Consider the following 25481-nt stretch of genomic DNA (forward strand, 5'->3'; position numbering starts at 1 on the left):
CTACTGGCATGGTAATATTTCTTTTTGCTGAGTGAATTCCTCACTTCTATCCTTTTCCATCTAATCTTCACATCAAGAGTAAATTTTTGTGTCTTCTTGTTGAAGGTTCCATACATAAAAGCCACTCAAGATTCTCCATGCCCACTGGAGACCTTGTCAGCTACATAATCATCTGCAATTTTTGCATGGCTGCTCCCTTCCCACATCAAACCAATTCAACTAAGAGTACTGTCTTTATTTCAGGCTCCTGAAAGAGCATCTTGGAGAAAAAGAAGTTGAATTGGCACTCATCTTTGATTCAGTGGTGGAGGCTGACCTGGCAAATTATACCTGCCATGTAGAAAACCGAAATGGACGGAAACATGCCAGTGTTCTGCTGCGTAAAAAGGGTATTTATTTTTATAACTATTACTATAGTTCGTTTAGCTACCAAGTAACTATTGAAGTTAAATATGCTTCTTAGCCTTATTTTATCATTTAGCATGAACTTCTATTGAGCATTTTGTCTTTTTAAGGAAAAATATCTCTTTTGCTATGGATTTTAGCATAAAATGCCTATAATCTTCTACCCATTAGGAAGTAGATAAATAAAATGAAACGTTGTTATGTGTTAAATTCGGTGAGATAAAATGTACCTGGGTTATAAGAGTTACATTAAATTTGATAGGTATTGACATTCAAATTTTTCTCTGTACTTCACCATCTTATATTGCTTAAATGAAAAACTAAAGATTTTGTTATTGTATAAGAAGCAAAGCCACTTTTTAATTCCCTGACTAAAATATAAATAAAAATAATTAAGACTATCATAATATTCTTATAATTGTTATAATAAAGATTGTAAACAATATTTCATGATAATGACCTAGTGTTAAGAGGCGTCTGGCAGGTGCATAACCTTTAAAATAATTTGGCATTTATGGAAATCCCTCTGTAAATTTGGTTCCAGATAGGGTGGAAATTGTATGCAATGGACAAAGAAAAGAAACTAAATTTACAGATAAAGGAGATAAAAGCAAATATAGGAACAACAATCCCGGCAGCTAGAACAGCTTCTGAGATTGGCTCTTACCCTGCCACAACTCTTGATTACTGCAAAAAGCTAAATATTTCTGTATGTGTGCATCTGGCAAAGGTTTATGTAAATAAACAGAACAAATGTTCTCAGTCAGTGTTCTTGTTGTCTAAGCTATAGAGCAATAGAACAGATTTAGTCAACAAGGTCACTAGTTGTACCTCCTGACCAAGATGGAATTTCTATTTTCCAGCCAACCCTAATACTTGACCTTTACCAGCAGTTCTAGGAGAAGCAAGAAAATGTGATTATTCTGAGAATAATGCTTTTATCTCTCTAGTACCATTTGTTACTCAATTGGACTTGATTCCATCTTAAGGTAATAGAGTTTTTAAGTATAAAGGAGTCTAATGTGGAAAGTGAAGTCAGTTGACCCTAGTTGAAGGGAGTCTGGTTCAGCCACTGATTCAACTACTTGGTTCAGTAAGACTAACTTGTCAGATGAAACATCCTGAACCTCAGTTTTCTCATCTGTAAAACAGGGATAATAATATCTACATTGTAGAGACACTTTGAAGCTCAAATGAAAATGATTTAGTGTGGAATATATGCCACATTCAGTGTTCATTATTATGCAGAACTTGAATAACTTCTGTGCACTAGGCAACACACAGTCCACCTATGTTAAAAGGCAGACATTAAAAAAAAATAAAAGGCAGACATTCATCATGTCCAGATACATCATGGCAAAGATCACTTTGTTCCTGTTCATTCTAGTCTTATTTTAGGCTTAGAGATCATCCAAGCCAGGATCTGCAACACCTCTGTATCCTCAGCAACTTGGGCAATGTCTAACCACTAATAGATACTTAGAACCATCTGGTTAATGAATAAATAAAGTTATCTTTTATTCTTGAAGATTATATATAGCAAGTATTGTGCTAAGTACTGGTAAATAGGGTGATGAATAAGATAGACATCCTGAAGCCTGTGTGGGGCTTATAGTCTTCAGCATAGTGAGAGTGCAAAGAAAGACAAACATTAAACAAAAAAATTGCACAACAAATACATAGTGTTACCGCTATGAGGAAAAATAATGGTGGTGGTGGGATTTCCTATCATTCAGTCTGCAGAGATAGAAACAGCCTTATTTGAGTTTAAAAATAAATCCATTTCTCTTTAATAAGGAAAGCAACCACTAGCAGCCCTTAAAATTTCTAATAAGCTGACAGTAGAAAACAAAACACAGTAAAACTGCCACCTCCTATGGCTTCTGCAAGGAAATGTGTCTAAAGTATGAATAACTTAGAATATTAATTCTCATCTTTTTCACTTCCAAGTATTAAGTTCAGGTCCCCTCTTCTCAATTACCTCCTACATGATTTCACTCCATCTCCATCTCATGGTTTTGCTTACCTATGTAAATGCTGAAACTCTCAAATTTGTATCTGTAGCTTGCTTAGACTCCAGAGTTGTATTCCTGCCTATTCAGAAACTACTCCAAAACTCCACCAGTAGACATATCTAGGAGGCATATCAAGCTTCCCTTGTCCCAAAAAGAATTCTGATTTCTCCTTACTATAAACCCAAGCCTCCAGTTTCCTTCTCCATCTCCATCACTATCCTTCCAGTTGCTCAGGCCAAAATACTGGGAGTCAGTCTAGTCCACCAGCAAATCCCATAGCTCTACTTTCTCAAAACATCAGACTCTGATGACTTTCTCCATCTTCACTACTACCACTCTAGTATGAGCCGCCAGTATCAATTGCTTGGCTCACTGCAATGGCCTCCTAACTGGTCCCCCTGCTTCTTTCTTGTCTCCTTATGGTCTATTCTCATCACATTAGCCAGAATGATCTTTGTAATATGTAAGCCAGATCATATTCCTCTAATCAGAACCCTCTGATTATAGAACCCTCTGTTACACTTACAATGAAATCCCAAATCTATGCCATGGCCTACAATGCATGACATAATCTTTGTAATTTCTGATCTCATTTTCTACTACAAACTATGTATCTGTCTCAAATATCACACACACACTAGCTTCCCTTCTATTTCTTTTGCTCACCAAGCATAATCCTGGCTGATGGTCTTTGCACTTGCTAATTCCTGGACCTGGAACATTCTCCCATCCCACTCCCCCCGCACCCCTGGCTGTTCCTATGAGTCACTCACTCTTCTATAGGTCTCTCCTTAAATATTACCTACTCAAAAATATATTATATAATATATTGATATAGAATATATTAATATATAATCAATACACAATCAATATATTAATATATAATAATGTGTATTATTATGTAATTATATACCATATATTTTATATATTTAATTTTTATATATCATTTTATATAATATATTTTAATATATTATTATATATGATAATATATTATATAAAATATATAATTAATAATAATTGATATAATTAATAATATATTATATAATTAATATATTGCATGTTATGATATATGATATGTGATATATATATATATATATTACCTCAATAGCTTTCCCTCTTGACACTATATAAAATAATACTACCATCACTTTCTTTGTTTCTTATTTTTGCCTTATTTTGTTTTGTTAGAATTTAAAAATTGTAATACAGTTCAAATCAGTGTGCCAGGTCCATTTCATCTCCTTAATGGCCAAATCTGGGGGCAGGGATTGCTTCAGTTTCTCTGTCTTCTCTTTGTGATGAACAAGGTATAAAGGTATCTGCACTCTCTTTGTTTAAACATTTTTAGCTTTATTGAGGTAAAATTGACAAAATCATAAGATATTTAAAGTATACAACGTGATGTTTTGATATATGTATACATTGTGAAAGAATTCCCTCCATTGAGTTAATTAACATATCCATTACCTCAAATATTTACCTTCTTCTTTTTTAAAATATTTATTTGCTTATTTATTTGTTTATTTATTTATTTATTTATTTATTCATTTATTTATTTATTTAGGTGAGAACATGTTAGGTTCTGCCCTCTTAGCATATTTCATTTATACAATACAATGTTATCAAGTATAGTCACCATGTTACGCATTAGATCCTCAACACAATTCGATTCATCTTACAACTGAAAGTTTGTACCCTCTTACCAACTTCTCCCTATTTCCTCCATACTCTCAGCCCCTAACAACCATTTTCCTACTCTCTTTTTCTGACTTCAGTTTTTTTTGATAAATTTATTTTTTATTGGTGTTCAATTTGCCAACATACAGAATGACACCCAGTGCTCATCCCATCAAGTGCCCCCCTCAGTGCCTGTCACCCAGTCACCCCCACCCCCGACCCACTTCCCCTTCCACCACCCCTAGTTCGTTTCCCAGAGTTAGGAGTCTCTCATGTTCTGTCTTCCTTTCTGATATTTCCCACTCATTTTTTCTCCTTTCTCCTTTATTCCCTTTCACTATTTTTTATATTCCCCAAAAGAATGAGACCATATAATGTTTGTCCTTCTCTGACTGACTTATTTCACTCAGCATAATACTCTCCAGATCCATCCACGTCGAAGCAAATGGTGGGTATTTGTCATTTCTAATGGCTGAGTAATATTCCATTGTATGCATAGACCACATCTTCTTTATCCATTCATCTTTCGATGGACACCGAGTCTCCTTTCACAGTTTGGCTATTGTAGACATTGCTGCTATAAACATTGGGGTGCAGGTGTCCCAGAATTTCACTGCATCTGTATCTTTGGGGTAAATCCCCAACAGTGCAATTGCTGGGTCATAGGGCAGATCTATTTTTAACTCTTTGAGGAAACTCCACACAGTTTTCCAGAGTGGCTGCACCAATTCACAATCCCACCAACAGTGTAAGAGGGTTCCCTTTTCTCCACATCCTCTCCAACATTTATTGTTTCTTGCCTTGTTAATTTTCCCCATTCTCACTGGTGGGAGGTGGTATCTCATTGTGGTTTTGATTTGTATTTCCCTGATGGCAAGTGATGTGGAGCATTTTCTCATGTGCTTCTTGGCCATGTCTATGTCTTCCTCTGTGAGATTTCTGTTCATGTCTTTTGCCCATTTCATGATTGGATTGTTTGTTTCTTTGCTGTTGAGTTTAATAAAGTTCTTTATAGATCGTGGATACTAGCCCTTTATCTGATACATCATTTGCAAATATCTTCTCCCATTCTGTAGGTTGTCTTTTAGTTTTGTTGACTGTTTCTTTTGCTGTGCAAAAGCTTCTTATCTTGATGAAGTCCCAATAGCTGTGGTCGTTAAGACAGTGTGGTACTGGCACAAAAACAGACACATAGATCAATGGAACAGAATAGAGATTCCAGAAATGGACCCTCAACTTTATGTTCAACTAATATTCTACAAAGCAGGAAAGACTATTCACTGGAAAAAAAGACAGTCTCTTCAATAAATGGTGCTGGCAAAACTGGACATCCACATGAAGAAGAATGAAACTAGATCACTCTCTTGCACCATACACAAAGATAAACTCAAAATGGATTAACCATCTAAATGTGAGACAAGATTCCATCAAAATACTAGAGGAGAATACATGCACCATACACAAAGATAAACTCAAAATGGATTAACGATCTAAATGCGAGACAAGATTCCATCAAAATCCTAGAGAAGAACACAGGCAACACCCTTTTTAAACTTGGCCACAGGAACTTCTTGCAAGATACATCTATGAAGGCAAGAGAAACAAAAGCAAAAATGAACTTTTGGGTTTTTTTTTAGATAAAGATAAACATACAAATCATACCATGCAGGATAATATTTACTTTTTTCTCTCTGGCTTCCTTTACTTCACATAATGCCCTCCAGTTTCATCCATGTTGTAGTAAATGACGGGATTTCCTTCTTTTAATGTGAAATAATATTTGATTATATATATATATGCATGCGGTATTTTCTTGATTTAATCATTCATTGAACTACCCATCACTTTCTTTTTTTCCTCTTACTTGGCTCTATTTCTACTTGTTATATTTATTACTATTTGATATCTCATTACAAATTTGTTTTCTTCATATCTCTGCCCCCCCCCACTCCCCAACTAGAATATAAACTCCATGAGAACAGGGAATTTTTCTGTCTTATTTACTGCTGTATCCTTAGTACATAGAACATATAGTAAGTGCTTAAAAATATTTGTCGGGTGAAAATGCTTCTCCTAGAGAGACAGAGCAATAAGTTAGGGATAGATAACAGGGATTGGTAAAGACAGGATTTATCTGTGATTTTTCTTTTGACTAGTGTCTGCCCTGGGCTATCTAAATGCATTTCTTTTTAAAGAAATTCACTTTCTGTTTTTTTTTTATTTTTTTATTTTATTTATTTATGATAGTCACAGAGAGAGAGAGAGAGAGAGACGCAGAGACACAGGCAGAGGGAGAAGCAGGCTCCGTGCACCGGGAGCCTGATGTGGGATTTGATCCCGGGTCTCCAGGATCGTGCCCTGGGCCAAAGGCAGGCGCCAAACCGCTGCGCCACCCAGGGATCCCAAGAAATTCACTTTCTGAATTGGAAGTTGAAAATTTAAATACCTCAGGGGCCAGCAGATAGTGAACTTTTTTTTTTTTTTTAAGAGGCTGGATATTAGAAGAAAAAAAAAACACAGGCTAGAGAAAACATGCCTCATTAAAAAGGTAGTCACTACTCTTTTCTAGAAGATTATTGCCATGCTTGCAGAAATGTAAACCCAGGGATATGAGAACTTCTGAGTTTTCAAGTGAAGTTGAAAGACTGGGTATGAAATCTTTTGATTTTTAAATATTAGTATTCAAAACTAACTAAATAAAATATTAGTATTCATTTTTTGCAACATTATATAGAACAGCAGAACCTTCATGTGTGTGTGTGTGTGGGGGGTCCATGGTATACCAGTATGCATTTTCTGTTTTAGGTAGCAGTTAATTTTTTTCATTATGCTTTGAAAAAGGGAGCAGTTCATCTTCCCTTATTCCATTTTCCTTAGGAGCTCTCAACAATATGGTAGAGCTCCAAAGAAGCCTTATGGCTCTGCTCCAACATTTTTAATCAGACTGAACTCTGGTTCGTCTTGCAAAACTTCAGATATTTGCTTTGGAGTTGAACCTTTCAAACTTTATCACAACATAGCTTGGCGTCAGTGGCTGCAGTGTTTCCACCTGGAAATGAGTCAAATATTGAAAATATTTGTCAAATATTGAAAATGCCCTAAGTGATAATTAAAGAGAAGAAGCATTTTATGAATCCTTTCATACAGTGAAAAGGCCCTTCATAAGATGATAACTTATGTCTAATATATCCAATTAACAGGGTCAGGCTTTCTCAGAACAAGACATCCCTTACCTCTGCGTCTTCTGCCTGCACCTACCACTTGCTCACTCCCTGATGACCATTATCAACAATTACAACTGATATTTTAGTAAGAAGTCCATTCTCTGTGTGTGTGTGTGTGTGTGTGTGTGTGTGTGTGTGTGAGTCTGTGTGTGTTGTGTGTGAACCAAGAATGAATTTATGCTAAAGAAATTCTGGTATTGTCTCTTCTCTGCATATATTGCCTTTTCCACAAACAGATTTTATCAGTGAATCTTTCTGTTCTTTCCCAGTGCTACTGCCCCACCTCGAACTCCCAGTCTGTATAGGAAACCCTCAGGTGGGATCTCCTAAACTGCTTCCCAACTTATGAGCTAGCTCAAAACATCCATAGACTTCCTTCTCTCTAGTCCCTTGGCTTCAGCTGCTACTTGCTTCATTCCATAATGTCTTATCTTCATGTTCAAAGTGAAGAAATAGTTGGGTTCAAACTAAGAAGGTTAAAACGAACTACACAGTACATTGGGTGTCTACAAAAAGTTACAATCCCATAAATATTTGCTGTTTGGGATATAGCTATCTTTGTGATGTGTATACAAGACACAATACAAATAAAATGACTTTCACCTTCTCAGGAAGTGGCCCTAGAAGTATAGATCCTGCTGAGATGGAAAAGGGCAGTTGAAAACAGAAGACAAAAGAAAAGCCAGGTGTCATCTGGGTGATGGCAATTCTGCCCTCTGATTATAGGATGCATGTTTCTTTTTAAATGTATCTGCCTGGGCTAAATGAAAGAATACTGGTTGAGTCTCAGGGACTAGGTACACAGTTTTCAATGTAAACATCCATCATTAGGTAATATCTTTAAAAGACATTTTTATAAAATGGACCCCCAAACCACAAAGGTACTTTTTACACCATGATTTTCTTCCATAAATTTACTGCTAAAAAAGATGTCTGCTATTTGGGAGCACAAATTGTTCCTACTGATGAAGTTTTCCATCTACCTAATAGCAACTCTACTCTGTAAATAGCATACAGATTGCTGAAAAAACTTCCCATTTGGTGACTTTGAAAGCAGTTGAAGTCTATTCTGACCAGAGAGAGAGACAGAGACAGAAATATATGGAAAGAGTCCAAAATATTTATAACATAAAATGAACATTTTACAGCAGGAAAAACATTTTGAATTAAGTCTATCAATGTCCTAAGATCAAAGAAAAGTCAGTTTCTAAAGGAACAAAAAGTCATATTGCTCTGTCAATTTAACACTGGCTGTTAAGAATACATAAATGATGTAATATGGTGAGAAAACAAGCAAAGATTTTGATATTGTAGTCCCACACAGCTCTCATAACCAAGCCTGCCTTAACACCCCTATATAAGGAGGCAGTGGCTCCTGGGGAGCTGCTTTCTATATAGAAGGAAGGAGGTAGAGTTAATTTGTGGTAGGATTTTTTTTACCTGAAATTTTGTAGCTTAATCTTCAAAATGACTATCTCTCACAGCAGGCAGCACAGAGATAGATTCCAGTTTTATATCCCTACTCATTATGGGTCTCCTCATGATATTCCTTATTAACATATTTTGTCCTCCAAAGAAGCCCCACTCACTTCCTGTTTCCATCATTCCCCCTCTCTCCTTATTCAAAAAGAGTGTCATTTATTTATGCTTCTTACATTTCCACTCAGTGACTTTCCTGATTGGCCATGCTGTCTCTGACTTCTACCATTACTTCTCTCACTCCACCTCCTTTCCAAGACCAAATTCCCTCTCTCCCCATGAAATCTAAAACTTTTTCTTCATATGCTGGACTCCAGGGAGCCCCTCTTTTCTCTCTGGAACAGCTATAGAATTCTTCAGTATATCCTCTAATGAAGTGCCTGAGACCTACTCAGTCCTTTGATTCTGCCTGGTGAATTGTACTTTAGGTCATTTCCTTGGAATTAAAAGGGCAGAAAGAGCCAAAATTCACTGTAAGTCACATATTCTCATTAAGCATTACCAACAGTCCTATGGAGCAAAAGGGAGAGGGCTTTATGTTGTCAATTTCCAGGCTGAAGCTTATAAAACTGTAGTGTAATAAAAAGTCTTGAATTTGAATTAAGAATATCTAGGCTCAGGTCCCATCTTGGCCACTTCTTAGGTGTATGATCTTGAGTAAGTGAATTAAACTACTGAGTCTCAGATTCTTCATCTATAAATTTGCCCTATAGGACTCTTGCCCTAAAGGATTATTTAGAAAATAGATTAATAGACTGGTTGAAATTTTTATGTATAATATATATTACTTGTAGCGTCTATTATATAAATGTAGTAGTATGTATACTATGTAGTATATAGGTAATATTTATTATATGTAGTACATAACATATTATATGTTTATTTTTTCCTTAATCTTAATTGTCATATTGAGCCTATTTTCTCTTAAGCAATAAGACTATGTAAAGACAAGGGACATCCCCAGGGAAAGGTGGACAATTTGGTTGTCAAGAGACCTACAAGAGTGGTAGTCTGTCATGGTCAGAGATTTGATTTTGACAGTGCCCCAGAATTAACCCATCCAGGGAGGCTGATTGATGTCAACCAAACTCATAAACAACGGATGTACAAACTAGACCGTCACTCTCTTTTCCAGTTTCTAGCTATGTGGTAAACAGAATTGGTCATTTTAAAAAGTCAGTTCATAATTATGGAATTAGATTAAGGAGGGTTAGCTAACATTTAGGTAATTTTATCTATATTATTTTGAGATGAATAAATATTCCTATTTCACAGGGAAAAATATATCTCTGGTCTTGTGTCTTTCAGATTCCGCATTTCTCCTCTAGATATCCACATTCTAAATTCTCCTCTGACTTCCCATTTCTCTAAATTCCATGGTACTATACTCTCTTTTGATGATATACCTTAGATTTTTTTTTTGCTTAACCAATTGATCCATTTATTCAAAATTTATATTGGTTACTAATTACAGTTGGTTGTCAATTATCAATAACTGCCAAGAACTATTTAAGGAAGGATGAGAGGGAAAACAGACACAATTTCTGTTTGCTTCTTTGTGAGGCTTACAGTCCTCGGAGAAAGAGATCCTAGAAATTTCTTTGGTGATAAATCTTAATGACCAAAATGAGCAGATAGTTGGTAAAGCATTTTGCCTTTCACTAAGTGCCCATTCCCCTCCCCCCCAAAAAAAGCAAAAAAGAAAGAAAGAAATCACATTGAGCATATTCGTGCTTGTTTTGTTAGCATAACCAAACCATATTTGACCAGCTAGATTATATAGCTAACCATTTATCTCATTTATCTAGCTATGGGAGTTGTTGTCTTAGCTTTTTATACAAGAAAAAGAATATTTCTTTTTATCTACAATTTTTAAAATTATTTTATTGTAGTTCAGTTTGCTAACATATAGCATATCACCCAGTGCTCATCCCATCAAATGCCCCCCTCAGTGCCCGTCACCCGGTCACACCACCTGCTGCCACCCTCCCCTTCCACTGCCCCTTGTTCGTCTCCCAGAGTTAGGTGTCTCTCATGTTCTGTCACCCTCTCTGATATTTCCTACTCATTTTCTCTCCTTTTCCCTTTATTCCCTTTCACTATTTTTTTATATTCCCCAAATGAATGAGACCATATAATGTTTGTCCTTCTCCGATTGACTTGCTTCACACAGCATAATACCCTCCAGTTCCATCCACGTTGAAGCAAATGGTGGGTATTTGTCCTTTCTAATGGCTGAGTAGACATGGCCAACAAGGACATGAGAAAATGCTCCATATCACTTACCTTAGATTTTTTAATATCATTAATTAAGCTACAGGTAAGTCACTATGCCTTACTTCTAGGATACATTATGTCTCCTTCCATTATGTATTAATTGTTCCAGCTATTAAAATTCTAGGGGAACCCCACTGGAACAGTCTAGGGCTAATATCATTAGCCTAATGTTAGCTGAATAGTCCAAGTGATTAGCCTGGATTTCTCATTCTCTTTTAGTCCCACTGGGGATATTATATCATATACATATTATAGTCATTTATTCAAATAAGTAGGGGAAATGGATAAGCTAATTTCCCTAGGTTACTTTCTTTTGGATTATTTTCCTAGGGTTAAATGAAACAGTTAAATCTTACAAGCTCATTCAATTTTATTTGATTCTGAGAACAATTTTATGATGCTCTTCTCATGTAGAAGAATAGGGCTGTGGCCTAAGAAGTACTAGATGGTAATCTTGCTAAGCCAATAAGATAATTGAACAGAAACAACAAAACATTGGCCCTAGACCCAGAAAAAGGCCATTCTAACAGTTTCCTTAGATATACTTAAAACAGAAGTATATATGTGAAATCTAGATGTGCTCAAAGCAAATTGGAAGTGACTATTCTTTTTCAGATAGACTTACCACTTTCAATAGTAAAAGTATTCAGATCTTTAGAAATGAGTTAATTTTATGAAAATTTGATTTACACAAATGTGTTGAGAACAAAGCTACTTACCGCATTAAGCAAGAATATTTTGGAAAGAAAAGCAGAATGGATTTTACATCTTACAGACTAGAAACATGGAGAGATCCCAAGTATTGCTGATTTAATTACCCTATCCTGTTTATTTTGTTGGTTCCAGATTTAATCTACAAAATTGAACTTGCAGGAGGCTTGGGAGCAATCTTCCTCTTCCTTGTACTGCTTGTGATCATCTACAAATGCTACAATATTGAACTGATGCTCTTCTACCGACAGCATTTTGGAGGTGATGAAACTACCAATGGTAAGCTATCTTCTATTGTTTAAATTAAATTAAAAGGCATGGATTTGTGATTATATAAGAGAATATCCCCATTCTTAGGCAATACATGATGAAATATTTAGAATTACATGGCTATCACTAAAGCAAGTTACCACTCAAATAGTTCAGAAAAAAATATGTATTTATCAAGAAAAAGGACAAAGGGAAGAAAATCTTAACAGGAGAATCTGGGTAAGGAATATATGGATGTTCTTTGGAACTACTTTATTTTTGTAATGTTTGACATTGTTTCCAAACAGTTTAACAAGGAAACATGAGTTGATCAGGAACTACTAAGAAGTTAAGAATCAATTCCATTATTTTCCTTCAGAAAATTCAAATTTCGGTACAGATCATTTTTAGCCATTCCCAGCATTGAAAAAACAAACAAATCATTTAGCAAACAGAATAAGAGCTATGAAGATTCTCTTTTTAAAACTCACAGTACATCTGGATCCACATATTTTGGATGATTGTAGAGCCCATTCTCAAAAATGACCTTAAAGGATAGAAATTCAGAATGTAGGTTATAATTTTCTTATGTTTGCCATCTAGGGCCCTTGGAAATCTTTGGAATGAAATATCAATACAGCATTGTATTGAGCTTTGTTTTTTTGAACATTCAAAAATGATTTAATTTTTCAAGAGAATAAATTACCATATTTCAAATTAATACCAATAAGAAATCATGACATGTAACTCCATATACATAAAGTTCTCACCCACAAACTACTGTAAGTCTTGGAAATAAGTGTGTGAAATGCCTGAGGTAAGCCAAGATTCAAAAGAAGTCCATTTGTAAGTCATTAAAAGGTAGATTTGGATTCTAGTTTTCATTATATTGAAATAGATTATGGGGATCCCTGGGTGGCGCAGCGGTTTGGCGCCTGCCTTTGGCCCAGGGCGCGATCCTGGAGACCCGGGATCGAATCCCACATCAGGCTCCCGGTGCATGGAGCCTGCTTCTCCCTCCGCCTGTGTCTCTGCCTCTCTCTCTCTCTGTGTAACTATCATAAATAAATAAAAAAAAATTTAAAAAAAAAAAAAAAAAAAAAAAAAAAAAAAAAAAGAAATAGATTATGGTCTTACCTCAAAGCAGAAGGGTTCATGATTTTGTTCATTTTTATAATGATAGAAGAAGGGCAGAGTAGTGAATGTAAAAAAAAAAAAAAGAGGAATCTTTGATTTCAGTCCTATGGTTTCTATTATGTAAATAATAATATGAGTGGGTTTTGAGTTTTATGTTTTCATAGTAAATTAGGGAAATGGTGTTTGGTGAACACATATGCATGCTCTAATTTACCTAATTATTATAGCAACCCATTTAAAAGTATTACAAACCCTTATTCAGACATAGTTTCAAAATGAGAGATTAGGGCCTGTTCCAACCATAATTATACACTCCAACAATATATATGAAAGTGTGGTCAATTACCCTTAGTTTCCATATACAACAATTAATATAGAGAAATCTGACTTCTTACCTGCACATGTAAAATGACTATATGACATATGCTACTGAGGAAAAAGTCACTGATTTCCAGGTGCCAACAAGTAGCTAAATTATCCAATTGGGAATGTGAAAGATGCATATATTGTCTAAATGAAAGAACATAAAAGGGAGGTTCCTGTGATTAATTTGTTTTGAGTCGTGATTATCAGTAATTTGTCAATACTCTCTGTAGGTGATGATACAATTTATTTTATTTTATTTGATGATACAATTTATTAAATTAATCTGCAATAATTAATTACCTTCATCACCCATACCCAATAATCCAGATTAATTGACCAGTTGTAGTACGTATTTGTAAGATTAAATTCATGCTAGCATCATAGGACATTTCAGGGGTAAAATATTCCATCTTGCATCTACATCTCTAACGTGGTCCATATGGTCAAAGGTGACAAATAATCTAGGGCATTTTGATTAAAGAGTTTTATTTATTGATTCCAAACCAGTTGTTTTAGGGAGAAAATGTTTATACGATTTTTATTTTATTTTTTAAATGAAGAGAATTCCATCATACTGTATTGATTTCCATGTATCTGAATTTTAGTAATGCCTTTTACAAAAACTTACTTAAATATTTATTTTATTTTTTTATTTTTTATTTTTTTTAATTAACTTTTATTGGTGTTCAATTTACCAACATACAGAAAAACACCCAGTGCTCATCCCGTCAAGTGTCCACCTCAGTGCCCGTCACCCATTCCCCTCCAACACCCGCCCTCCTCCCCTTCCACCACCCCTAGTTTGTTTCCCCGAGTTAGGAGTCTTTATGTTCTGTCTCCCTTCCTGATATTTCCCAACATTTCTTTCCCCTTCCTTTATATTCCCTTTCACTATTATTCATATTCCCCAAATGAATGAGAACATACACTGTTTGTCCTTCTCCGATTGACTTATTTCACTCAGCATAATACCCTCCAGTTCCATCCACGTTGAAGCAAATGGTGGGTATTTGTCGTTTCTAATTGCTGAGTAATATTCCATTGTATACATAAACCACATCTTCTTTATCCATTCATCTTTCGATGGACACCGAGGCTCCTTCCACAGTTTGGCTATTGTGGCCATTGCTGATAGAAACATCGGGGTGCAGGTGTCCCGACGTTTCATTGCATCTGAATCTTTGGGGTAAATCCCCAACAGTGCAATTGCTGGGTCGTAGGGCAGGTCTATTTTTAACTCTTTGAGGAACCTCCACACAGTTTTCCAGAGTGGCTGCACCAGTTCACATTCCCACCAACAGTGTAAGAGGGTTCGTTTTAGGGAGAAAATGTAATGTGGAGGGAAGAGACTTCAGGGGTTTTCATTGGGAAGGAGAATTCAAATAATTTTTATTTCTACATGGAAACTTAGATCTTAAATACACAACCTGTACTAGCTTAATGGAATACTAAAAAGTCAGCAGGTATGTGGTGAGGATGAATAAATGAATATTAAAGCTCTTTTAAAAACACTTGTTTTGGAAAAAAATACTTAGTTTCGGAAAACAAAAACAAACAAAAATATTTGGTTTCGGTATGCCTGGATGGCTCAGTGGCTAAGCATCTGCCTTCCTCTCAGGGCATGATCCTGGAGTCCCGGGATGGAGTCCCACATTGGGCTCACTGCATGGAGCCTGCTTCTCCCTCTGCCTGGTTCTCTTTGTGTTTCTCATGAATAAATAAACAAAATCTTTAAAAGAAAAGATGTACTTGGTTTCATGATGCCAAATATCAGCTAGATAAGTTTCAAATTTTTCATTTCTTTATTTAAATATTTTGGCGTCTCATAGACACAACTTAGATTTATACTTATACTATTTGTTCATGTTTTCTCTTTGATTAATATCTATAGTAACATTTTCTGAAAGTTCTTATAAGAATGCTGGATTTTCTATAAAACAAAGTCAATCCAACAAACTTAGCTGTTTTTTATATAATTCATTTCATTTTAATACACCAAACAATGATTGCTTCATTTATTTGACCTTTGAGTTGTTCAGTCATTAAATATTTTTAAGTGTCTACTCTGCGGCAGGCATTATGTATGATATATTTACTCATATTCTTCATCTGGGTATACACACACACACACTATCTTAGGCACTAGGGGTATAATAATCAACGAAGTTACAGTCTTTGCACTTTAAAAGCTAAGGATTTAGCACCGTGGTTAGCATAGCCCTAGAAGAACTGGGTTGTAAATAGGAATGGCTTCCTGGTGGTTTTAATGGGATTAAAATCAGCTTTAAAAACTGGGAAGGATGGGTGTGACAACAGGAAAATTCTTCCACAAACAGTTTGTTTCCCTTCCTCATAACATCTCTCTTCATTGGGAACATACCTACGATGATTGCTGTGCAAGCCCGCTTTCTTATAGTGCTTTGCCATCTGCATTGACTCTATTTTCTGGTTCCTTAGATGAGCTTAGTCAGTATGATTTAACACTGAGAAAGGCTCAGTAGCCTTGCTTAACAAAGTGGTATTGCTGAATTGCCATTCGGTTTTAAAACAATTTTTAGGCCTCGTTTGTTAACCTTATATGCATCATGTTGTTGATTTCGCTCTTCTATCTTGCTCCTCTCTGTGAGCAACAGCTGTGACTATTCATGAGGTTTTCTTGGCTGTCTATATAAGGCTGAAGTGCATTTTTTAAACTGCTGGCATCCTAGAGCTTCTGGGACATCTGACATGGTGGCTTTGAGAGCACTCTTCCTGGTTCTGTCCAGCCACCATAAGCTCTTTATCGCTAGTTCATCTTAAAGGGACATGGCTAAAATCAGAAGCAATAATTTTCCAAAGAACGATATACTTCTAGAATGTTAGGTAAAAATTATAATCCAGACGTGTTGGGCCTTAACACATATCAAAGACATCTATGTTCTTTGTTGTAACTTGATTTGGGATATGCTAATAAAGCACTATTTTTCTAGAAGAGTCTGTAGCATCACCTCTATTAGGGTATAGGTGAAGCAAGTAAGGACCAGGAATATGTGAGCTTAGGCATGGTTGGAGGGCAAATAGTCTTAGTCAGGATAAGCAATGGAGGCAAGAGTATAAAGGCCTGGTCAGATGAGTGAAGGACTCAGGTAGTCATTGTGGATGGCTGGCTCATAGTAGATGCTCAACAAATCATTGTTGAATGTATTAAAAAGTAGTTGAATTTAGGGAGGTTTATGAGGTAGAAAAATTATAAAAATCAGAGGAAACAAGGGTCTAATCTGACATTATGGAATTTGAGGCGGCAGCACCATCCATTAAGAACGATGAAATACATTTTGTTCATAAGAATGGATCTGTCCTTTGGCCTATTTTATTCTTCCAGCTGTGTATCATCAGCAGCTCTAAGTCCCAAGTGAGTAATTATATCTGGAGAAAGTCAAGGGCTTGCAGGTGTATCCTGAGCTTGATTGGAACAGGGGCAGAGGTGCTAGCATTACCAGGAGTTTCTTACATTAGCATTGCATATGAACATCCTCACTTCCAAGTGGTGTTTTATGCATAGGAGTGGAATGTGCCCCATTTGTAAGCCAAATGATCCCCACTATCCAGGGCAGTCCTTCATGTGCATCTGCTTCTTGGCAATCAAGTAACCCAACCAAGGCTGATGGAAGCCTTTTCCAGCCAGAGGGCATGCTAAAGAAAAGCCTCTTGGCTTCAGGCACCATCATAACATAAATAACCAGAGTTCCTTTCATGTGGGGGTGGTGAAGACTGGAATCTTACTAGAATTAGAACAATATAATCCTGCCTCGGATATATCTAGATAGTCAGAGGGTCCCACGTATTTCTACCCTAAGGTATTTATATCTCTTCATATGCCTATCATTTATTCCTCCTTTAGGAGGTAGAACTAAATCATTAATGGCAGAGATGAGTGGCTGCTTCATTCTGTAAATTACCTTTTGGTCATGTTTTAGCTATATTCTAATCAGGTCCGCTTTAATGAAAAATATCGATGTGGTTTAGAAACAAATCCTGAAATGTGTGCTTATCTTTTAAAATTATTATTTTCAAGTAACAAGTTTTAATAAATAGTAACAGTTCCACTTAAGTCTATGCTCATTACATTTAACTTTAAAAGGAATTTTCTTGGGACTCCTGGGTGGCTCAGCAGTTTAGTACCTGCCTTTGGCCTATCACAGGATCAAGTCCCACATCAGGCTCCCTGAATGGAGCCTGCTTCTCTCTCTGCCTATGTCTCTGCCTCTCTCTTGCTGTGTCTCTCATGAATAAATAAATGAAATCCTAAAAAAATAATTTTCTATAAATAAGGGAATTTTGAAAACCACTATAACTTTTCCAATGTGGCCTTTCTAAAACCAATGGGGAGTAATAGCTTGAGTAGCCATATTCATTAATAATTTTTAGGGAAAAATATATAAACATTTTACATTTTCTCTTAGGAGAGGTTGGCTCTGAGCCAGTATAATGAAGGAGGAAAAAAATACTTTCTCAGAGCACAGTTAACTCTCTGACTAAATGTGTGAAGGGAAAACCTAATTTGGCAATAATGGAAGAATGTATATTTCGAAACAAAGGGTCCTTTTGGAAGCTTGTGTCAAATTAGTTGGGCATGGATTGAACAAAAATAACAGACAGTGCACTTGTATAAAACCCAGCTGCTGTCTCTAATATTTGGTAATAACTACTTTTTGTATATGAAGATAATGATAGTAACCAACGGGAATTATGGCATGTGTTGTGAGTAGTGTCTCCAGGAGTGAGGCTGGATTATTTTGATCTTCCACACTCTAGGGGCCAGCCCCTCTTGGAACTCTTGCACATATTTGTGCAAACGAGGTATAGTCTGTGACCAAGTAACAGAGCCAAGCCAACTGGCACAGAAAAAGTTCAAATCCATGACTTTGGTCTATTTAATCCTGCATTCAAACACACTGAGCTAATCATTTACACATCACTGAATATCACAAATATGTATAGTCACCAGGAGCCACAAATAATAACTCTTTTTTATTCTGTCCTGACTATAGGTTTCCCATTACCATAATGGTTTCAGCTCATATCATATGACTAGGTTATATTGAAATGTGCTAGATTTCTTATAACATGGCATGTGGTTTATTTTTTCTAGTTATTAATGACATTAATTATAGTGCTTAGGTCAGCCTTTAGTGGTTATAGATTTTTAGTGCTTAAAGAGAACTTACTAATATATAAAACCCACTTGTTCTTTATATTTAAGACAACAAGGAATATGATGCCTATCTGTCTTACACAAAAGTGGACCAAGACACTTTAGACTGTGACAATCCTGAAGAAGAGCAGTTTGCTCTTGAAATACTGCCAGATGTCCTGGAAAAACACTATGGATATAAACTCTTCATCCCAGAAAGAGACCTGATTCCAAGTGGAAGTAAGTACTTTCAAGTTTTATATTTAAAAAGTTTTATTTCTTTTGTGAAGTTACGTGGAGGCTTCAAACATCAATGCCCAGTATTTAGATAGTTGTTTCTCACAGGAGATTTTATTGAATTCAAATTTCTCCACGATGCCTATGTTCTGAATTTATAGCACTCAAATTTTTTAAAAGGAACTCTCACATTTTAGATATGGTTTTTAAATTGTGCCTTAAAGGTATTTTTTTATTATTATATTATTGCCTTGGTGTTCTGAGAACATAGTAATCCTCTAAAAAAAAACTCTTCATGTCAAAGTCTTTTCAGTGCATTTCAGTTCCAAAGCTGGTCTTCTGTCATTGTGCTTCTACTTATACCTACATTCATTGTCACTAATAACTGAAAATACGCCTTGTTACTCATTTCCAGATTTATAGAAAAAAATCCACATAAAAAAAGGTGTGTGAGGCCATTGGGTATAGCACTTTCACTGTGTATTTAAATTATTTTAAAGAAGCTCTGGACTATGTGGGCTTGAATGTTACTTTTTGCTACATATTGAAAGCTATATTTGAGCATTTAAAATAAATTCTGGTTCAAGTAAAAAAACATATATTTAGTTCCTGTTACTGTTCAGAGTGCCCTACAGGCTAAAGTGTAAGGGGAATACAGGAAAGCCTAAAATATGACCCCTGCCCTCAAACAGTTTAAAATGCCATTGAAAGAAAATAAAAGTGCTAGAATTAGTTTGCATATGAGTCTATGTTAATATCCTTGAGAGATGGAAGTTAAAATGTGACTACAAACCAAAATATGGCAATTTGTACACATGTGATAACAAAATTAAAAAGCTTGTATTTTCCATGCTTCACAGTACATAAAATATTTTCACATAATTTCATTTCATCTTTATAATAACCCTATATAGAAAGAGAGCAAATACTATTATCTTCACCTCACAGATTAGAAAGTTCAAGAAGTCCAAGATCAGATAGCTGGCAAATGGTAGGGCGAGGATTAGAACCTAGATCTATTCGACTCTGGTTCTCACTCCACTAAGGCCTCTAAACTGACAGAAAACAATTTGAAACACTTGAATTTTGGTTGCTTATATATTTTCTCAGCATTTGTATGTGTCTGTTTCTGTGTGCACATGAATATGCACACTTACATGTACATAGAAAGGAACAAAAAAGACAATATTTATTGATCTGTTACTTCCCTGCAACACAAATGTAATAATTGCCCAAACTCCTTTCAATGGTTTTCCACTCTATTCTTTCTGTAATCCCCTTCATCTTTATGACTTGAGATACCACTTCTACATTGATTGAACCCCAAGTAACCTACTGATACCTCTGAGTCATCTTTGATTCTTCTGTATCTCTCTCCCAAATCCAGCATCCATTGCATCTTTTCCATTCTCTGTTCTCCCATTTTAATGTAGGCCCTAATCACCTCATTACTACAATGTCAATTACTCTCTGCCTTCCTTATTTTTCTTCTCATACATCTATTTCCATAAATATATAGATATCGATATCTATATCTATCTATCATCTATCTATCTATCTATCCTTGATCATGTCACTCCCCCATTCATTTTTTTTATAAATTTATTTTTTATTGGTGTTCAATTTGCCAACATATAGAATAACACCCAGTGCTCATCCCATCAAGTGCCCCCCTCAGTGCCCATCACCCAGTTACCCCCACCCCCCACCCACCTCCCCTTTCACCACCCCTAGTTCGTTTCCCAGAGTTAGGAGTCTCTCATGTTCTGTTTCCCTTTCTGATATTTCCCACTCATTTTTTTCTTCTTTCCCCTTTATTCCCTTTCACTATTTTTTATATTCCCCAAATGAATGAGACCATATAATGTTTGTCCTTCTCCGATTGACTTATTTCACTCAGCATAATCACTCTCAATTCAATCTTAAATTGTTCACCATTTCCTGTAGGATAAAATCCATAACTCCCAGCTAAATACTTCTGTAGTCTGGGAATATCTCAGATTGGTCTCCTAAACTTGTCTCTTACCATTTCCCTTATTTGGAACTTTCACTCTAGCTACTCTGTGTCTTTGATATATGTTGTGTGTCCTTGTAATGCTTTTGTTCATCCTAAACTTTTATACCCTTACAAATCTTACTTACTCTTCTCCATTTCACTGCCTCTGTAAAATTCCATAAAAATTTCTCTATCCCTATAAACTTTTTTACTCCTGTGATAGTTTACATTCTTTTGTTACTTTATATAGTTTTCCATCTATTTATATCTTATCTAGTTGCCAAGATTGTAAGCTCCATGAAAGCAGGGATTGTATCATCATCTAACAGAAAACTTGAGCTCATTGGATGTTTCATAGGTGCTCGTTGATTTTGTTTGGACAGTGCCTAAGATAGAAGGAAATAATGAGAATGAAATAATTAAGGGTTTAAATTTTCCATGACAACATCTAAAAGGCATTTTTCTTTAACAAGACAAATGTGAAAGCTAAAAATGAGCTTTCTGCTGAAAGAAAAAAAATGTGAGGAATTCATAGGAATAGTTTCAGTCCTTAAAACAGGCTAATGAGTATATTGCTTTAATTTTGTTGATATTAGAAAGAATACCTATAAGGGGTTAAACATTGATGTGGAAAAAAACATTTCTTTACTATTTTTTGCTTAATTTATTAGATTACTGTTTATTTTTTTATATTTTGCCAAGAGCATCTTTTTAAATGTAGAAATTCTATAAAATCAATTTTTAGAGTGATAATATCCTAAATTGTATTAAAGCAATATCATTACCAAAGTAGAATTTTTATTCTATGTTAAGTCATCTTCAATAGGACTCAGTGTGGTGCTGGTCTTTTGCATTCCAAAATTGTTAGCATCACAATAGACAGTCTTTATCAACTCCACCAACTGACTGAAAAACATTAGTCTTCATGTCTGAATATTTCAACATTGATTATCTTTCTTCTGAACTGGAAAACGTTGCTTCAGCATTGTGCATATCAGTAAGGGAAATGGGGACAACATGGAACACAGGAGAGCCACTTTACCAAAGACAGTAGGTGACATTTGCTTATTATGTCAAGAAGAAGCTATTGTGCATAGGTGAGAGTCAGAGGCAGACAGCATGAGAGTGAAAAGATGCATCCCAAAATTATGTCTTCTTATTGCTCCCATATAGTCTATTTTGGTGACTCTTGGCAGGTCATCTGAATCAACACCCAGTGTCAATCTATCTTAACAGGTGGTAAAAATATTTTATACTTCTTTGAGTTAGCTAGTTTTTCAGCTAAATTGATTGAAATTCATCAGTTGTTTTGGTGTATCATAGACATGTCTGAACATCCTCCTTGACCACAGAGTGTGAGGCTTTTATATAAGCCATATTTCCTAGCTCAAAGCTACAAGATTTGAGTTGAAGACTGTAATACACTGAATAAGAGATGATAGGAAGTTGTCACCTAGTATACCCTGACATTTAAAGAACTTAACATAGAAACACCCAAGAAGTCGTTAGGATAGCAGAGATTTTATAGTCCACAGAAGATCATTTTAATTTTTTTGAGATTATACAGCCATCAGACTGAGCAGGGACTTGGATCCTGGGTACTCAGTGGTGCACAGGAAGACTCCTTTTACAAGTAAACCATTTGGGACAACTATGCAGTTTTTAGATGCAACCACTGGAGGGTGTTTGATTTTAATCCTTCCTTCCTGAATGAGGAAATTCATGTTCTCTGAATTCCGATTTGCGAGTGCAAACTGCAGAAGTTCTTAAAAAGGCCCTTTGACAATTTTTCTTTTTCCATCAACATTTCAGAGCTGGCTGAGCAATCACCATGTCACGATTAACGAGTTTTTCCTTGGCATTTTTAGCATGCATTCAGGAAGTCGATGAAGTATATGAATAATATACTTGGTTTACACATGAATGACAGAGTAGAACATTTTGGACTTGTGTATGTGTGTTATTAAAGAAGCTTCTGTGGTCTGTATTTGCAGCTATTGGTACAAATTTAACAAGTTATGCTATATAAATATAGACACATTCCTGGGGGGAAAAACTAGTTACAATATTATAAGCAATGTTTGTCCCTCACATCTCATTTAAAATATGTTGACCCAAGACTACTCCTTCCTCCAAAAACTAGCAATGAGGCCTTTGAGGATTGTAAAAGCAGAAGCAGACTTCATAATATCATCCTTGATCTACAACAATAATTTTCTATGAATCAAATTAATGAGGTCTATGACATTAATCCATTAATGTTTAATGTCTTCACATTTGATGTACCTTCAGTTTCTTTTGCACCACTCTCATGGCATTCCAACGCAATCTCATTAACACACAAACCTTTCCAATGCATACAGTTTCAAAAGTACATAAATGGGACTCCCCCCACCTTCTCTCCATCTCTGTCTCTGTTTCAGTCTTTCTCTTCCTCATATGACCAAGAGTTCTCACAAAGCTTCAATAGAAAGATGCCACTTTCCAAGATAAGGTGGTGTCTGTACTGCCCCTACTAGGGATGTCCTTTGGCCATCATGAACCAACCGAGATGGGGAGATTTGACACAAATATTTTTCCTAAAGGCTAAAACTAAAAGTCTTCTGATCTGGACATTATTTTCCTGGCATCGGCCTACCTTTCCAGCCTGTGGCCAGGATCTTCCTTATGTTTTCTCAGGTTTGGTGCCTGAATGTGGCAAGAGTTCCTACTTTCCAGTAAAAATTTGGTTTGTCTCTTCCCAGGCTAGAAACATCTGTCCTGAGAATAGCAAAAGCAACTTTGTTGCCAACAGGCATCTGAATGTCAGAACTGACAGGCAACCAAAAGAAAGCCAGATAGAAAACACCCTACTCAAACTGCCTAGAGACACAAACTTGAGAAGTAGAGATTTTCTCACTCTTGCAGCTGCTGGGTTTTGTGGTATAAAGTACTGTACACAGAGCACATTGTGTTCATGGGGCCTAGTGGATCCTTGAGGAATGAACAGATGTGCTCTGAAGCTGACATGTGACCAATAGAACCCAGCTGTGCAATTGAGATCCTGAGATTGGGGACATTTTTGGATGAGGACCATTTAGGTTCTCTAGCCCATCTTATCTCAGTGTTTCTGCAGGAATTAAAAAATATAAAAATATAAAAGGTTATTGAGTTAGAATGAGGGCTACTGATCAGATGGACAAAATAGCATTATAAGTAGAAATAACCCAATCCTGTAGCTGTTGTTTGCCTTTAAGAGAAAGCAATCAAGTTACTTAAAAATTCATATGCAATATTTATTAACAATTGTAAATTGAGCCAGTTCTGTCTGAAGCTTTAGAAAAATCTATAAATATCTAAGTGGACTTTGAAAAGAAAAAAAATTCTTCCAAAGCATTTATCTCAATTTTCCTTTCAATGCATAGAAAGACTGTGGGGATCTCTAAGTGAGTTATTCATGCATTATTACACTAGAGAAGACATTAGTAAATTAAAGATATTATCATACATATATTTGCTCAGCTATGTCTGTTGAAGCTTTATTTATGAATTTGGCCTCAAGTATCAGTATTATTGAAGGAGTAATTGAGTGAATGAAACTCCAGAATCCTATAACTCCTTCAGTAATTACAGGGAAAATGATAATGTCTGATTACATTCTTGCATTTCCTCACTATTCTAATCTTCAGTTTTTTAATGCTTAGTGCTAGCCATGTGATTGTGCTGACAATGGAATGACAAATGAGTGGAGAATACATCTGGTGTCAGATGATCCCTAGTCACTTCTAAGTGAGGCATGCAAAAAATATTTTTGTACATGGATCTGGAAGTACTCATTGCCAATAGTTCCTCTAATAGCTGGACATATTGGATACTATTCAAGTAACTTTTCCTTGGGGAGTAATAAAATCTTATGTCTGTGACCTAAAAAGCGTGAGGCAGAGGTGACATGCAGAACCATGGAAATTTAGCACATTGTGTGCAATTTACTCACATGGAATAAAATTAGATATGCCCACTATCCCATTCATGTTAGAGTCAAGAGAAAGGGAACCGTACCCAAATATGTCCCCAAATGTACTGAGGTCAACAGACTGAGGTTTCTCATGAAAGTTTGAGGTCAAGAAAGAACTGTGTAGAATTTCAATTGAGAAATCTATTGCTTGAGTAGCACAAAGAACAGGCTCCTTAAAACACACACACACACAAACACACACACACACACACACACACACGCACCAGAAGACCAGGATAAAACTGTCTTTAAGTACAAAGGAGCCACAGAAAAAATATAAGGAGCAAGTTGTCTTGTCTGAGATTGCACTGATTGAAATTAGTTCAATCTACAAGTTTCTAGGGCATGAGATTATGGGAGAAAAGAGAAGGGAAAGAACATTTTGCAGACTTTTTTGCTACTTTCCACATTATCTTCCTTTCAATTTTCTCTGAATGTGTTTCATTACTTACCTCTACTCTCAACAAAGAAGTGAGGAAAGATGAGAAGGAATTTAGAGATGTGGACAATATTCTAGAGTAGATTCTGCATACTCTCATGC

The 25481-nt window shown here is 35.8% G+C and overlaps 1 protein-coding gene across 1 annotated transcript in view; it reads left to right on the forward strand.

Moving 5' to 3' along the window:
- Window positions 1-25481, forward strand: part of IL1RAPL2 (interleukin 1 receptor accessory protein like 2) — a 1296043-nt gene that overhangs the window by 1261342 nt on the left and 9220 nt on the right. The window contains exons 8-10 of the mRNA XM_072744906.1: window positions 244-389; window positions 11924-12067; window positions 18783-18953. Coding sequence (XP_072601007.1) covers window positions 244-389; window positions 11924-12067; window positions 18783-18953 — 461 coding nt within the window. The remainder of the gene's footprint in view (window positions 1-243; window positions 390-11923; window positions 12068-18782; window positions 18954-25481) is intronic.

Source organism: Vulpes vulpes, chromosome X, assembly GCF_048418805.1.
Source record: "Vulpes vulpes isolate BD-2025 chromosome X, VulVul3, whole genome shotgun sequence".
In the NCBI taxonomy this organism is placed as follows: domain Eukaryota; kingdom Metazoa; phylum Chordata; class Mammalia; order Carnivora; family Canidae; genus Vulpes; species Vulpes vulpes.